Genomic DNA, 16,755 nt, shown 5'->3' with positions numbered 1-16,755 from the left:
AGCCCAGAAGCCCCAAGGACATAGTTTCGCCAGCAGAGACAGGTCAAGTTCATGCAGGGTGAACGCACCACTTTAATGTCTTCAGAGAACTTTCAGAGAGAGGAAGGAGGGTGCAAAGGGGGGAAGCAGGGCACCGGGGTCCAGAGAGTGAGGAACAGACGGACCATGGGGACAGGTGTCCTCGTGATGACAGCTTGGGAGCAGATGCCTAGCTACCAAAAGAGGCTACCCCGTCTCTGACAGGTGGGGGGAGCGAAAGCACAGAGGGAGAGGGGGAGGGGCTGAGCTCTGGGGTCAAGGCAGGGTCCCCAGGCCCCATTCCAACTGGGTCTCTGAGGCCCTTTCAAGGTCGTCTGCCCGGGGCCTGGTTGCTGGCTCCTCTGGGCGGCCCACCCTGGTGTCTGCTGAGTCCTTGAGCTTGGGAATGGCAGGAACCCTGCGGGGGAAGATGCCCACGTGAGCCAGGAAGGAAGAAGAGGGATCACGGCTCCCACTGCTGGGGGCAGGTTCGCAGAGGCACAGGGCGGTCCACAAGGAGTGCTGGCCTCCGTCCCTGCCTGCCCACCCCGTGCCTACCATGAGGTGTCAAGACAGGCCCAGCCTGACCTGACATATGACATACACCTGAAATGCCCACCAGGCAAGGTCACGGGCGAGCAGCCTTCAGTTATAGAACACCTCGTCCTCCTCCTCCTCTGAGAGGGAGCCGCTGTCCACTGAGGGGAGGGAGCCCTGCAGGCAGGCCCCACCCTCGGGCCCTGGGCCCCCAGGCAGCCTCCTCCGGTGCTGCTGTTCCAGACTGGGGGGCTGGGGGTCAGCAGCCATGATGGGGGGCTCCTCAGGTGACGGCCAGCCATCAGGGGAGAGGCCAGGGGAGGAGAAGGCCAGAAGACTGTCATCTGGCGAGGGGCCGCTCAGGAGACTGTCCTGAAGGTAGATGCTGTCCAGGTCTGGAAAACCAAAGGGGGGTGGGGTAAGGGCTGGAGTCCAGGCCCCCACTCCTCCCCTCTCCTGGTATGTGAGTGTGGACAAGGGGCAGAGACCCCCTTCCAAATCCCACTTTGTCACTGCTGAGCTGTGTGACCTTAGACAAGTCACTGAACCTCTCTGAGCCCCCATTTCTCCCTCAGCCTCATAGGAGTGGTGACAGCAGTGTGTGGAGCAGTTACGAGCAGACTCTATATTGAGTACTGCGCTCTCAGAATTGCGACAGCCAGCGTTCTTCCCGAGCCTCCCCGCCCCTCACATCAGAGGGAGGATTAAATGAGATAATAGGTACGTAGTCTTCCCCCAGGATCCCGGCTCACTGAAGTCCTCAGTAGTAACCCTGGGTTCTAGGACAGTAAACCATCCCTTTTTTAAATTTTTTGAGAGAGAGAAGGGAAAGAGATGAGAAGCATCGACTCATAGTTGTGGTACTTTAGTTGTTCATTGATTGCTTCTCATATGTGCCTTGACCAGGGGGCTCCAGCCAAGCCAGTGACCTTGGGCTTCAAGCCAGCGACCTTGGGCTCAAGCCAGAGACCATGGGGTCATGTCTACGATCCCACACTCAAGCCGGTGACCTCGAGCTCAAGCTAATGAGCCTGTGCTCAAGCTGGTGACCTCAGTGTCCCAGGTCAATACTCTAGCCACTGTGCCACCACTGGTCAGGCACACATAAACCTCGTAATTCATATTATCTATTATTATGATGTTCATGGTACTCCTGGGGCAAGGACCAGGACAAGGATCATCAGCTCCATTTTCCAGATGAAGAAACTGAGGCTGAGAGAAGGAGAGGCCTGTCAGAGGTCACAGTGCATTTGGTGACAGGGTGGCATCCAGCGCCAGCTCGGCTATGCCCACCAGCCCTGGTGTACCCTCAGGCAGTACCCTGAAGCTGGACGATGTCCTGGGGGCTGTCCTTGGAGTGTAGCTCCTCATCATCCAGGGAGGACCAGGCGCTCAGTGTGGCCTCTGTGATGGCAAACTGCTCAGCGACCCCTGTGGGAGAGAGGGGGACCCAGCTCAGAGAGGGCACAGCAGAGGGTAGGGGGGTGGGCTACAGTGCTCCAATGGCCTGGCGTTACCAGGCTGCCCATCTGGGCACAGCAGAGTGCCCACCTAATGCTCTGGCTACCCCATGCCATTGTTTTCCCCTGCTAAGACATAGTGCAATGCCCCTGTGGTGCCGCTATGTGCCCTAAGGACCAGAGCCCTGAGCAGTGCCCGCCCTGAGCTCCACCCCCCCCCCCCCCCCACTGACCTGCAGCAAAGCGGGCCTCGCGCAGCTCATCGGGGAGGCAGCAATAATGCTCATCCTCAGCTGGGGACAGCTCCCAGCCTGATGGCTGGGCACTCCAGCCCTTCCACTCGATGAGGTGGGCCACGCGGCCACGCGCCATGGCCGTGGGCTTCGTAATATGGTCCTTGATGCTCTGTACCACCCCTGGGGACATTGAGAGCAGTCAAGTGACTATCCTGACACAAGGCCCAGCTCAGAGCCCCACCAATACCCCCGGCCCCTCAACAGCCCAGGCCCACCCAGTGGCCTGCACCCCACATCCATTCAATGCCTGTACCCAACCAAAGCTCTGCATCTGCAAAGCCTCATACCCACCAATACCCTGTACCTGTCCAGTCCTCATGCCCGGCCAACACCTGGGCCCACCCCCTGCCCCACCTCCTCCCAGTGTCCTGCTTCCCATCAAAGTTCCTGTCCCACTCGGTGCTTCTTTCTCAGTCCCGCCACACTCCTCATTCTCTTTCTGACCAAGGCCAGACCCTTCTGCCCCCAAAATACTGCTCCAGGATTCACTCAACTCCCTCCCAGCCCTGCCCAGCCCTTCCCTTTTCCATTAAATTAACAAGTTCTTAAAAAGCATCCCTGTGCCTCAGGCAGTGCCAGTTCTGCCGGAGGAGATCTGTATAGGGTGTAGCAGGCAGGGAAGGCTTCCTGGAAGAGGTAGGCTGGAGTTAGGGCTTTGAAGGTGAACTGGGTTGGGTGATCAAGGCAAGACTGGGGGCTGTTTCAGAGATGAGCTGATGAAGGCATGGTGTGGTTCCAGGATTATCAGAACTGGGGTGGCGCAAGAGGCCGGGCGCCTCCCGGGGGCCTGGCTGGGGCTGAGAGTGCTGAGGGCACGGCTGCTCTCCTGATAGCCATGGGGAGCCCCACAGGGGGATGAGCAGGAGAGTGATGGGTTAGACCTGCGGTTTAGGAAGAGCATCCCAATTAGGGGCTTAGGGCCAAAAGTGGAGACAGGGGGACAGTGAAGAGAGACATTCAGGGGCCACCAAAGGGGGACAGGACTAGGGATGGGCAGACGGGAGGAGAGCCTGGAGGGGTTCTTAGGAGATCAGTTGGCTGTGGACGCTGGCAGAGAGAGTTGTCAAGAATGAGTGGGTATCTCCTCTAGCCAAGGCTGACAACAGACCTGGGAGTCACCGGGGCTCCAGAGCCATGATGTGAGGGACAGCAGTAGTTGAGAGAGACAGGGCAGCCAAAGAGGAAACTAGAGAAGCAGCAGGTGGAAGACGGGAAAGATGTAGGTGAGGGTGAAGGGGGGACCCCTTCCCCAAGTTGGGCAGTGTTGGCAACCAGAGGAGGTTTTTGGAGGAAGTAGTTCAAGTGGCCCCCCGAGGGGCAGGTGAGGGGGATGGAAGGGGTTTCAGGTGGAGGGAGCAACCCGGGCAGATGTGGGGAGGGAGGGCAGTGAGGGCCCTCAGGGAGCCAGGGAGCCGGGGAGCCGAGAGGGAGCGGGGATTGAGTGGAATGCTAGCCCAGGGAACACTTAGCCAAGTTGAGAGCAAAGGGCCTGCTGAGAAGAGCCCAGAAGGCCGCAGGAGGGAGACAGGGTAGCTGCTGGGATGGCCTGTGGAGCTACCTTTCCCGGCCCGTGCCCCACCCCCCAGTGCTCACACCTGTGCCCTTCTCCAGAGACTTGGCCTTAGCTACAGCAGCTGCCTCACCCAGGGATGCCCGAGAGGGCTGGGTTCTCCCCAGGGACAGTCAACGACCATGGAATAATATAGAGTCAGCTGACTCGCCTAAGTGCCGGTAAATTCTGCCCTACAACTCATGCTCCTGAGCTCCCGAGGATTGAGCTCAGGAAGAAGACGCTTCTGCCACCAGACTTTACCAAGCTCCCCCTTGTGCCCTGTCCAGCTGCCCTCACACCCACAGGTTGCCTTGAGAAAACCCCTCAGTTCATTGCTCACATGCACAGCAACTCCAGTCCCAGACTCGGCTTCTAGGGAAGGGGCCAAGGGGGCGGGACAGGCAGATCTCATCCCCTGGAAGGAGGTGGGGAGGCCACACCAGGAGACGTCTGAAAAATTGGGCTGTCCCCTCAGAGCTTCTGAAGGCCCCAACATCTACCCCATGGCTGCAGGAAACCTAGGTCACTACCCCCTACAGAACCCAGCTCTTGGAGCCTGGCGTTTAGAAAATGGTGAATCAGGGACACAGCAGTTCAGCTTTGTTCCCCCGCCAACCGCCCACCACAGCTGGTGTCTGGGGTGGGCTGTGCAGACTCCAGGGCATGACAGGGCAGCTGACGCCTACCCACGAGGGACGAGGTGGCCAGGGCCGCTACGTTGTAGTGGCTGGAGCAGGATCTGGAATCCGACAGGTAGCTGTTGGTCTGGAAGCATCTCTGTAGGAGGAGGGAGGGGTGAGCAGGTGGAAGTCATCCCCTCCCCCTACCCCACCTGCCGTCCTCATTATCCATGCTCCTCAGGGCCGCTGGGCAGTGGGCAGGGCCAGGGCGATCCTGCCGGCTCCCACAGGGCCATCCCCCCCCCACCGTTTTGCCAGGCCCTCTGCCCCCAGGGCTGGCAGGACAGTATGCCCATGCTGCCCAAAGGCTAGATCGGGGGATGGGCAAGTTCACTGACCTGCCAAGGATCCCAACAGAAATCCATCTGTTTGTCCTAAAATAAAGGGAGAAAGAGGACAGGACAGGGCCTGGCACACTGCCAGCCAATGCCAGGAGTCTTGGAGCCCTAGCTAGAGATGTGGGTCACCATCATGTGATCCCTGAGGCTGGGGTCTGCCTACTCACGGGTTGTGCCCTGGTGTCCCCTGACATGCAAAGAAAGAAGTGTGTGTGTGTGTGTGTGTGTGCGCGCGCGCGCATGGTTGTGGTGGGGGGACAGTGACTCTGCCAGGAGAGGCGGCGTGGGCGGGGCGTAGATCAGACCTGGGTTTGAATGTTGATCTGCCACTTCTGCCTGGGTATCCTCAGACTAGTGACATAACATCTCAGGACAAAACTTGCTGTTGGCAGGGTTGAGTTCATTGAGGTGGAAAGCCCTTCTGGGTGTGGTTCTCCTTTCTAAACCAACCTGGTCCAGTCCCTGAATGCCCAGCCCGATTCAGACCTTCATCCAGCTGAATGCCAACCTCAGGGGCCCTGGTCCCACTAGAAGTAACCGAGTTTGCCCGGAGGGGAGGAGAGTGGGTGGACGGTGTCTGCTCCCTGTGGGAACCTGCAGGGAACAGCCTAGGAACCGGCATGCAGGCAGGGATGACAGTGGGGGTGAAGGGGGACCCATTTACCTTGCCAGTGACACAGTCTGGAACCACGGTGGGTGGGTGGCCGGAGGGCCACTCTGGGCTCAGGGGCTCTGGGCCTGGGGGCAGGGGGCAGTCCTTATGGACACTGGTGAACAGATCTGGAAATAAGGACAGGAGAAACCTTAGAAGAATCCAGTGTTCTCCTGCTTAGGAAGCGTGCTCAGGCCAGCCCTGGGAGGTGGGCATTATTTGACAATCACCCACTGTCAGCAGAAAACAGACTCCAAGCCAGAGCAGGTGAGGGGTCTGGCCTGGGTCCTCAGTGGGAATTACTTGCCCATCTCCCTTGTTACTCCATTTTCACTAATTGTAACACCCACACTGGCATTTTTTGTGCCGCCCTCCCCCTCCCCCGAGACCTCCTATTCCTCTCCACCATCTCCTGTCCCCACTTCTCTCTCGGCCCAGCTAGGACTCCTCGGCATGTCCTGTGAGCTCTTCTCCAAAGACAGCCTTGACTTTAACTCTCTGCCCTAACCCTCCACCAGATCGGGGCCAGCTCTAGCCTCTGACCGGACACTGCCCAGGGGTCCCTCCACCTCGCCCATCTTTCCTTCTCAAACCTCCAACACTGGCACCCGCCTCCCAGCCCTCCCGGCTTGCTTCTCCCCGTTCCTGTCTTGGTCCTCTACCCAGGGGCTCTGCTGTCTCTCCTGTGTCATCATATTTCCCTCCACCAAACCGGTCCCTTGTGTGGCAGCTGCTGTAATGTCTCTTCTGCCCAGGGACTCCTACCCACACTCCCGCCCCTCTCCCTGCCTCAACGAGAATCCCTGCCCCCGGATCAGCATCTCCCCTCCCCCCAGCAGCCCAGGCCTCTTCCATCCTTTAGAGACCTTCTTCCAAACCTGCTTCCCTCCAGCATCGCGCCCATCCCTCTTGGAGAGAGTTGTATTCGACCTCTACTTCCTCCCCTCCGTGTCCCCCTCCTCGCAGGCTTTCATGAGACAGCCCTTTGCAAGTGGCCAGAGCCTCTATGTGGCCGAATTCTGTGGTGACTTCTCTGCCCTCCTCTTCAGCGGCCTCTCGGGCGCGCTCTGGTCGAGCCCCATCTCTCCCTCTTGAGCCACACCCTTCTCTTGTCTCCCCTCCACCTTGCTGGCTGTCCCCTTTCCCTGCTGGGACCCTGGGCCCCACCTCCAGCCTGGGCCCTTCTGGCCTGTCTCCCAGGAGATCTCACCGTGTGCCCCGAGCCCACATTTTCACTTCCTGCCCCCACTCGCTTGAGCTCCTGACTGAACTTCCATCTCCCCATCTGGCTGCCTAAAGGGCATCGCCAGCACAGTTGGGCAAAACAGAAGCTGCAGACTGGGTCCATCTTCCTCCACTTCCACGATTTTAGAAAATGCTGCAAGGGTCCACCCAGCTGTACCAACTACTACAATTCCCGCAGTGCAGTTCTCCCTCCTCCCCCCAAACCCAGCTAATCAACTGGCAAGTGCTCTGGCCCTTCCCAACCTAGTGGAGATCTATCCCTCTGTACCCAGCACTGCTCCCCTTACAGGAGCCACTCCCCTCTCTCCAGGCCTCCTGCTTCCTCTCCTGGCCCCACGGGGTCTACTCTCCACGCAGCAGCACAGGAACGCGACACTCTGGGTCAGACTTACTTGCTTAAAACTGCCCCAGACTCCCATCCACTGCATTAGGAGAGCCCCTCACCACAGCCTCAGGGCTACACGCCCACTCCCCTTCCGGCCCTCAGCCTTGCCCTGCCCCCTGCTCACTCATCCAGCGACTCTTTCCCCAGACCTTTCTGAAACTCATCCTTCAGGCCTCAGCTCAAGGTCCCCTCCTCAGAGAGGCCTTCCCTGACTACCGGATTCAACGGTGGACCTCCCTGGCCCCGCGGTGGCCGCCAGTCCCTCCCTGTCAGCCGTCTGTCTCTGGTATTTTAGTAAGAGTCCAGTCCCTCTCCCCACAGTGAAGGGGGGGAGCACATGAGAACAGGGACCAGGCAGCCCTGCTCAGCGAGCTGTCCCCAGAGCTGAGAGTTCTGCCTGGCACCCAGCAGGTGCTGTTTCAACATTTGTGAAAGGATTTCTACCTTTAGTTCAGCATTTAGCACAAGCTGTTTGGGAAAAGTATTTATTTGTGGGGGGCGGGGATATGTGTCAGCGGAGCACCTCCCCTCCATCCGGTAGGGTAGGCTCATCAAAGTTGCTGACAGAATAAAGAGAGAGAGAACTGAACAAGTAGGGTTGCTGGACTGGATTCTTGGGCTGAACCGAGGGCTACTCCACCCTCACAGGATGACAGCGTTGGTGCACGTATTTACTCTTAGAGGCATTCAAAAGTATTAGCTGAGCTGGTACTACATGCCTAGGCAATGTCTGGGCACTGGGGACACACCAGCAAACAAGACGGAGATGGTTTCTGCCCTCATGGAGCCAACATTCTAGTGAGGGAGACAATTAACCACTCACTCACAAATGAATTAGAGCCATCAGATGGTGACAGTAACTATGAAGAAAAAAATGAGGTCATGCATGACTGGGCGAGGCCAGGAGAGGCCTCCTCAGAACTGAGGTCCAGTACCAAGGGGAGCCCAGAGACATGAAGATGTGTGGGGGGGGTCTCCATTCCTTCACCCACTCAGCATCCATCTGCTGCATGTCTGCACTGTGCACGCCCTCTCAGGGAGTGCCGGTCTCAGGGAGGACACCAGCCCCAAAGCCACTCATTCAAACACAAGGCTGACCCAGAGGAATTCTAGCTGAGGGCTCTGCTTTCTACGCCCTGCTTTCTGGTGTGATGGCCCCCAGTCCTCACATTGACCCCGCGAGGAAAGAATATGTCGTTCAACTTTACAGAGGAGGAAACTGAGGCACTGAGGGGATAAGCCACCAGCACAAGGCACACAGTCAGTAACTGGCGACGAGGACCTGAGCCCTGTTGGTTTGACACCGAGGCTCACTCTCTTCCAAAGCACAAAACAAGTTTCCATGAGTTCTGCTGGGCTCAGGGCTGCACAGGAGAGCTGACCAGGTGGGGGTGGGGGGAAAGGTGTTCTAGGCAGGAGCACAGCTTGCACAAAGCTGTGGGGTCTCGAGGGGCAGGGGTGTCTGAGCCAAGGCTGGGATGGCACAGAGCAGGCAGGGTTTCCTGGAGAAGCTGAGGCCAGGGTGGGTCTGAGGGCTGGAGGTAGGAGGCATCAGGCAGCCCTAGAGGCAGTGCTGTGGGGAGCGGCTGAACGGAGACTCAGACTTGTGGATGTGTTAAATGGGCCTAGAGCAGGGGTAGTCAACCTTTTTCTACCTACCACCCACTTCTGTATCTCTGTTAGTAGTAAAATTTTCTAACCGCCCACCGGTTCCACAGTAATGGTGATTTATAAAGTAGGGAAGTAACTTTACTTTATAAAATTTATAAAGCAGAGTTTCAGCGAGTTAAAGCATATCATAATAATTACCAAGTACTTTATGTCAGATTTTCCTAAGTTTGGCAGAATAAATCTTTATAACACAACTTACTATAGTTAAATCTATCTTTTTATTTATACTTTGGTTGCTCCACTACCGCCCACCATGAAAGTTGGAACGCCCACTAGTGGGCAGTAGGGACCAGGTTGACTACTGCTGGCCTAGAGGGTAGTGTAGGTGCTCCGCCCAATCCCCAGATCCCTTTGGCTCTCTCTCCTGGGTTTGCGCCTCTGCAGCCCCCTCCCATGTGCTATAGCTTCTGAGAGGCAGCCCTATGGCTTTTTCTAGGTGGGCTGGCCTCAGGCGACTGGAACAGAAACTACCTGAGAATTTATGTTGCCCCAGCCTGAGTGGCTTAGCCAATGGCTGGAGGTACAGGGACCCCAGCTCCCTTGTTTGGAGTCAGAACATTTAGAACATAACTTTGATTGCAGAGTCCCCTGCGGGCTCAGGATGAGGTCACCCCTTGCAGGACCAGAGGTACCCTTTCCTGGCTCTGGGTCCTCTGTCCTGCTGTCTCCATTCTTTCATATATCAGCCATACCCAGATTCTCGATCCAGGGTCTCCTCCAGAGATAGCTGGGTCAGGCTCTGGTGCTACATTATCTGCTTCAAATCCCAGTTCTGCTCTTTACTGCTGGTGGGACCTTAAGCAAGTGACTTTGCCTCTCTGAGCCTCCATTTATCTCATCTGTAAAATGGGTGGTTGAGGGAGATTGTTCTTCAGGAATTATCTACAAGGATCCCAAGCTGATAACAAAGAGGCATGAGGGTCCCATGTTTTGAAGAAAGCCACCGTCAGGGTGTGTGTGTGGGGGGAGATGCCCTCTTCAAGGGGGCTGAAGCAGGCTCTGCTACCCCGCCACCACCCTTCTGACCGGCTACCTGATGAAACCAGGATGCTCCCAGACACTCGTAGAAACTTGAATGCCTGCAAAGGAGGGGCCCGCATCTCACCCACTCCCTGCTGGATGTCTGCACCACAGGAGGGCTGCGGCTGAGGGGGCCCAACATGGTAGGAACTTTCTATGGGTGTGTGCCTGGGCACGATGCAAAATACATGTGTTCCGATGGGTTCCAGTCAGAAAAGTTGGAGAAGCACCACACTTAAGGTTCCTGCAAGCACAAGCCGGGGCCGCCAGGGAGCAGGTCAAGGTGGCCCTGGCTACAAGCTACCCCTGGGAACCTCAGAAGGTGCTGGAATATCTCCAGGGCCCCTGGCCATCGCCCGATGCCGTAGAACTCTGCAGCCACAAACCCGGGGAGCAAGGGAAGCGGAGCACAGAGGAAGCTGGCAGGGGGCATCAAAGGCCTGGACGAGACGTGACTTGAACAAGGTCATTCGTCAAGGAGGTGGCAGCGGACTTGAAGGACTCCTGTCCCCCACCTCAGCTGAGGGGCAGGTGCCCCTCTGCCAGAGCTGCCTCCTCCCCCCTGAGGACTTTGGCCCCATGAGGTCATAGGCTGGTTGCCATGGAGACATCAGGTAATGAAGCAGCCCAGGGTGAAATCACAGGCTGCTCTTCGCCCAGCTGGGACCGAGGCCACGTCACCACCTCACCACTGGCAACTGGAAAAACACCGCATTTCCGGTGGGGTGGGGGCAGGGGGGGACCGCCCTGCCCAAGGGACCCCCAGCCACAGCTCCTATGAGCACCTTTCTCTGAAGGGGACGGTGGGGGCGCCTCCTTCCTTCCTCAGGCCACACCTTACTCCCTGACCTCAAGGTAGGAGGCCCCTACTCAGGCCTGCTATGTCCCCAACCTCCTCTGGCCACAGAAGTGACAGACCTCCGGTTGCCATGGCAACCTGGAGGGGACCATTTTGATCCTTCAAGGAGAGGGGTGTCATGCAGATGTCTCTTTCAGTAGACAAGCGTCTCTTCTGCTTACTAAGGATGCTTCCTGCCTCCCCATGCCAGCTCCTCATCTGCTTTGAGAGTCCAACCACCCAGACGGTTCTTCCCAATGTCTAACCTAAACCCCTCCTGCTGCAGAGCTCCCACACCGGTTTTCTCTGCTTGTTTCTTTGGCGCGTCTGTCTGCAGCATAACCACTCAGATTCCTCACACCTGCTTCCGAGTCATCTAGGCCCTTTAGCTGTTCTTTGGCACTCCGTGTCCCAGCCCATTAATCACTGTGGTTGCCATCTCTTCCCAGAGGGAGGGCAGGAGGGCCAATGGTGAACCCTGCTTTTTCCCAACAGCCCAGAGACGGTAAACCTCCTTCTGAAAACACACAGTGACCGAGCAGCAGCCTATGTGCTAAACCCCTCCCTGGGCAGCAGCTGGCCTCCCAGGTCCCCTGTGGCTGAATGCATGACGCAGTCCCACCAGCCGCCCCTCCCCAGGTGTGTACTGCCTGGCTGGCCAGTGCCAGCCTCTGGCCTTGGCGCTGAAGGGAACACAGTGGGCAAGGCATGTCTTTCACAGTTCCCGCTTTGGGCTTACCCCCCAGCTCTTCACTGCCAGCTCCAGGGCCGTGGGTTTGTGACACAGCCGCTGTGAGCCTCAGAGTTCTCATCTGTGAAATGGGAATACTACGCTTCTCAGGAAAGGGCTACTCTGAGGATGGGACACCTGCCACAGCACGCACTCCACATATGACATCTGCTTTGTCCCTCTCCCCTCCCACACCTCAGATCCTTTCTGGAAGAAGGAACAGATCTCGCTCCCCACTCCTCTGGTCCAGTCCAGGGCTGAAGCTTACCTTGAGGGATCTGCAGAGGGAGGCCAGCCAGGGGGAGCCCTTGTCTCTGCGTAGTAAGTCACTTTCATGGCAGAGGCCGAGCCTCGAGGAGAGAGAGTGCCCCCCCTGACTCCCCAGGACATTTATTCACAGGTCACCAGGACCACAGTGGTAGGTAGCTTTATCAGTGAGTTGGTGCAGCTCAAAGCTGCCTAAGGGGGTCCTTTTCCATGGCCAACCAAGGATACAGACACAATGCGCTCTTCTCCAGGACCTTCCAGACACCCCAGTTCCTTTCTACTTCTTCCACCCTCCTGTGGTCCAAGCTCTTTGAGCACCCTGCTTTAGCCTCACCTCCCTCAGGCAGTCTGCCTAGATTGGCCTCAGCTGTATTAAGCTACTCCCTTACCAGCAGCCCTAATGGGCAAAGCCTAGTCTGCAGTGATTTGCTGCCTGTTTATTAAACACCTACTATGTGTCAAGTACTGTCCTAGGCCATTTCTTCCACTAGCTCTTGTTTAATCTCACAACAACCCTGCAAAGTAGGCACTGTTGAGCCCATTTTATAGATGGGGAAACTAAGACTCAGAGAGGTTAAATCACTTCTGTAAGGTCAACAGTCAGTAAGAGGCAGAGATGGGGTTCACACCTAGGCAAGTCTGAAACTCCAAAGTGTGTGCTCCAACCACTAACCAATACTGATCTTCTGAGGGGTCCTCGGGCCATTTTTCCATGTGTGTATGTGTGTGTCCTGTCTCCCCCTTTAGACGGCTTCAAGGGCAAGGTTGTGTCTGTGAGCCCTGAAATCACAAGGCCCATCTACCTCTTCCTCGGTCTCCCCACCGTGCTTAGTGTAAGACTATGCTAGGGCCCAGGAGAGACAGGACTTGGGGGCCGGGGCTGGGGGTCATGGTCAGTGGGCCCTGAGTCCTGTGGGTGGCTGTGGTCAGGTCCCTTAGGGCTTGTGCCTTCTCCAAGATAAAATCAGATGTCTGACCTTCCAGAAGAAGTCCTCAGTCTCCAATTTCTGCTCTCTGCTGTCAGCCCTCACGGAGATCCCAGGGTGGGGGGTGGGCAGCAGACTGACGGGTTGGTCTGGAGGAAAGGCTGGGGCACTCAGAGGGGTTCTAGTGCCAGGGGCATGGGTGGGCCCTGAGACCCTGAAGCTGGAGAGCAGGGGGCGTGGATATTAACTCCCCTCTGCTCCATATGGACTGCCACCAGCAGAGGAGCAAAGCCCAAATCGAAGACGAACTACTTGAGTTATTCTGGAGGGTTGCTTTTTTTAGGCATCGGCCACGTGCTCAGTGCATGCCTCCTTCCGTGTTGAGGACGTGAGAAAGCAAAAGGCAGGGGTTCTGTGCTCAGGCTTTGGGGGGGGGGTCACGCAGACCTGGAGTCCAGTCCTGCCTCCCTGTGGCCTGGCTGTGTGACCTCAATAAGACTCTTTCTGTCTCTGAGCCCCACGTCAGGAGGGTGAAGGCTCAGCCTGGCTCAGGATAAGCGCCCAACATGCAATAGCCTAACAATAATGAACACAAAATAGCTCCTGGAGACAGCATTTGTTGCTTTAACCTGGTCCCAATCACGTGCCCATGGTCTCAGTGGCTGCCACCTGCGACTTTGCCCATGGAAACGTTGGGGCCTGCAGCCTCTATGCTTCCTCTTTTCCGGCCAAGAGGGTCCCTGTTAGCTGTCTGTGCAGGAGGGTAGTAATAAAAATGAAAGTAATAGCTAATACTTATGAATGCTTACTATGTGCCAGGTATGGGTCTGAGTGCATCACATGAATTAAGTCCTTTAATCCCCTCCCAGCAACCTCAGGACATCAATACTGGTATTAGTCCCATTTTAGAGATGAGCACACTGAGCCACACATACAAGGTTAAGTAACCGGCTGAGGTCACAGAGCTCGTGCCGGTGGAGCAGGGACGTCAGCCTAGGCTGGCCGGCCCCAGAGTCTGCACTCTTGGCCTCTCAGACCCAGCTCAGAGAAGCTAACTGCTGCCTGGGGCCGAGAGAGGGCGGCTGTCCCAGGTGTGGCCTGTTCCTGGGGTCTGGGGCTCGGCTCCTTCGGCCTTAGCACGAGGCTGCGATCCCTGGCCTGGCTTCAGGGTGCACACACCTGGCACAGGGGAGCGCCTGGAGTAGGGAGTTGTTATTAGCAACCGGTGCAGGTGTGGAGACCAGGCTCCCGGGGCTCAGAAGCCCACGGAAGCCCGCAGCTGGAGACGGGCAGGACAGGTGCCCGCACCGGGACCGAGGGCTGGCAGTGTGGCCCAGAGACTAAGGGTCCAGACTCTGGAGTCGGCCTGTCTGGGTTCAAATCCTGTCTCAATCTCTGCTATTTCTTATATGCAGTCCCTGGGCAAGTCACTCAACTCCCCTCTGCTCAGTGTCCCCACTTGTAAAATGGGGACAGTGAGAGTATGTACCACTAAGTAGACTGTTGTGCCTAAAAAGGTTCCAACCAGTACCTGGTAAACTGTAAGCACTCCATTTATTAGTGACAGTTAGAGGGGCTCGTGGCCTCCACTCAGTGGTTCAGCCGCCCTCAGCTTCTGGGATGATGGCTGATGGTCCCCACACACTGTCGGAGGGCCTGGGCCGCAGTTATGACACTGCCGTGAGTGACCTTGACAGGTGTCCCCTCCTCCTTGGCCTCTGAACTGCGCTCAGCTGATGTGCAGCTCAAAGGCAAGTTCTCCAGCCCCTTGCATGGACAGCTAAGTGGTGGGGGAGGGAGGACAGTCACCAAGGAAACACCAGATCTCAGGTCCCCCAATACCCAGAGACTGCCCAGAGTTGGGGTCTCTGGAGAGACTCCCAGAATCTGTCACTCCTAAAGAACCCTAAACACTCTTCACTCTCCAAACTACTTTCCCACTCTGGCTGGGCCATCCGCCTCACGGGCGCAGGTGCTGTGCTCATCGACGCTGGGTGCCCAGCACACAGTAGGTGTCATGCTAGTATCACTTAATGAATGAATCTGTGAATGGACCTCACATGGTCCAATCCCCCCACCCATGATCCCAGCCCTAACACTGTCCTGGAACATTCTCAGCCACTTACCTGATTGTCTCACAATGACTAGCGAGCAAAGCCCCTTAGAGGCTGAAGGGATGAAGGGAGAGGTGTTGTGTGCCTTCCTCAACATCCTGCAGGATAAGGGCAAGGCCCCCTCCCCTCCAGGGCCTGCCCAGTCCCTCCCTAAGGCCTATTTATCCTTCTGTTCCTGAAAAAGCCACTGGGGGTGATGAGTGGGGTGGCAGTCCCCCAAGGCCCTATGGTAGGGGTCAGTGGGTTCGGCCAGTCACCTCCACTCCCACTGTGGGGCGAAGACCCGTGGTGGGAGGAGGGCCCAGCCAACCTCTTGCCAAGTGCTGCTCAACAGCCTGTTGGAAAGCTGGTGGCGGGGAGGGTTCCAAAGACCAACCCACCACCCTCCAGGGACGCTCACACCAGCTCCTGATGCACCACCTTGGCGAGAGTGGTGGGGCTCGGCCTGGGCTCGGGCTCAGGGTGGATTTTAAAGCTCAGAGACAGAGAGAAAGGCCCAGGGGTTAGTGGGAACATGAGCTGTCTCTGGCCCTTTCCATCTGCTGACCAAGGATGGGGGTAGGGATGAGGAATTAGAATGAGGGTAGAGAAGGGTAAGGAACCTTCTTTATAACCTGTTCACCTCCATTAAACCCTTGCTGCCAATGGGGTTCAGGGACTCTGAGACAGGGGCATGGGATAAGGGGACAAATGGGGGGGGGTGTTGAGCTAGGACGGCCTGTGTCTTAGGGGCGTGTGGGCTAGAGAGAGTGTTCTCCTGGTCCTCCACCCCCACTCCAAGTCCCTCCAGAATAGCCAGGAGCAACCAGAAGCCTCCTGCCCCTTCAGGACATACGGCAGGGGGTGTGTGGCCGCTGGGGAGGAAGTGACCCTGCTTTAGGCAACCTGCCAGGGTGTGTGTGGTTCCAAGCAGGGCTGGGCTGCGGTGACCTCCCTGCGCTCTCTCTCCGCGCTGTATGTACCCCGTCCTCCCACGCCCTGTCCCCGGCGGCACCGTGTCTCCTAGGGCTGACCGGGGTGGGATGGGGATCGGCTGGTCAGGAAGGGCGGGTCGCCCCCCCCCCCACTTCCCAGTTTCCTTGGAGCGGCCCGAGAGGATGCGCGCGTCCTCGGCGTGGGGACCCGGGCCACCCACCCCCACCAGCCCGCGACCCCTTTACCTCTCGACACGCAGGAGCCCATCACCGGGCCGCGGGGCAAGGCTGTTGTGCCTTGGGTGCGTCGGGACGCCGGGCGCTCATGTCTCCGCGGCCTGGGGCTCAAGCGGGCGCGGGCGCGGGCGCAGCTGGAGCGGGCGGGCGGGGAAGGGGCCGGGGTTCCTCTCGGCTCGGCCGCCTTTCTGCCGGGTTGTACCCGCCGCCGCCGCCACCGCCGCCGCCTCCCGCGCCAGCTCCTGCCAGCACCGCGGATGGGGGGGGGGGGCGCCCGGAGACCGCTCGCCTGGAGCCCGGAGCGCGGAGCCGCACGAGGGTGCCCGCCCTCGCCAGCCCCCTGCGTCGCCGCCCCGCGCACCTGTTGCGGCAGCGGGCTGGGGGCGGGGCGGGGTGTGGGGAGAATTAGAGGAGTACCAGGTGGGGGTGGTCCTTCTGGCGACAGGGGCTGAAGGTCAGGGAAGGGGGCGGTGGGGGAGGAGAGGGGAAGTTTCCGGCACTTAGGACACAAAGTGCACAACGTTAATTTAACAACCACGACCGGACCCCTGGCTGAGAGCAGTAGCAATTCCATTATATGCCCAGTTTGCAGGGGAAGAAACAGGCTCACAGAAGTCAGTGCCTTGCCCGAGGTCCCTTTGGATGGAGGCACGCAGAGTGGGGGTAGTGTTCCAGAGGCATCGCTTCGCGGGGTCGCCCGCAGCGTCTAAAGGGGACAGCGCCTCCTCCCTGGGCTTAGCTAGGACAACGTGAATCCAGGCGCGAGGATTTTCCCAGCCCTGTCCCTGTCTGGTGAGTTCCAGAGGCCCACTCTAATCACTTACACTCCCGTAGGGGCACCCTACGCGGATGCGCTCCCCCCCACGTGTACACTC

General features: G+C 58.0%; 1 protein-coding gene across 4 annotated transcripts; it reads right to left on the bottom strand.

Annotated features, from left to right (window-relative positions):
* Positions 1–43: 43 nt before the first annotated feature.
* Positions 44–16,245, bottom strand: FAM131C (family with sequence similarity 131 member C). 4 transcript variants are annotated; one of them, XM_066265168.1, is made up of 8 exons: positions 15,890–16,245; positions 5,546–5,661; positions 4,882–4,917; positions 4,550–4,640; positions 2,249–2,431; positions 1,876–1,986; positions 625–950; positions 44–436 (listed from the first exon to the last, which is right to left on the bottom strand). In XM_066265168.1, the coding sequence occupies exons 1-7, from the start codon at positions 15,909–15,911 to the stop codon at positions 664–666; spliced, it is 846 nt and encodes a 281-aa protein (XP_066121265.1). In that variant the 5' UTR covers positions 15,912–16,245; the 3' UTR covers positions 44–436; positions 625–663. The 4 variants fall into 4 exon arrangements, with proteins under 4 accessions (XP_066121265.1, XP_066121266.1, XP_066121264.1 ...); XM_066265169.1 differs by having other exon boundaries at positions 638–950; XM_066265167.1 differs by having other exon boundaries at positions 44–950.
* Positions 16,246–16,755: the final 510 nt, after the last annotated feature.

Source organism: Saccopteryx bilineata, chromosome 3 (genome assembly GCF_036850765.1).
Source record: "Saccopteryx bilineata isolate mSacBil1 chromosome 3, mSacBil1_pri_phased_curated, whole genome shotgun sequence".
In the NCBI taxonomy this organism is placed as follows: Eukaryota; Metazoa; Chordata; class Mammalia; order Chiroptera; family Emballonuridae; genus Saccopteryx; species Saccopteryx bilineata.
This window is presented reverse-complemented; position numbering and strand designations above follow the sequence as displayed.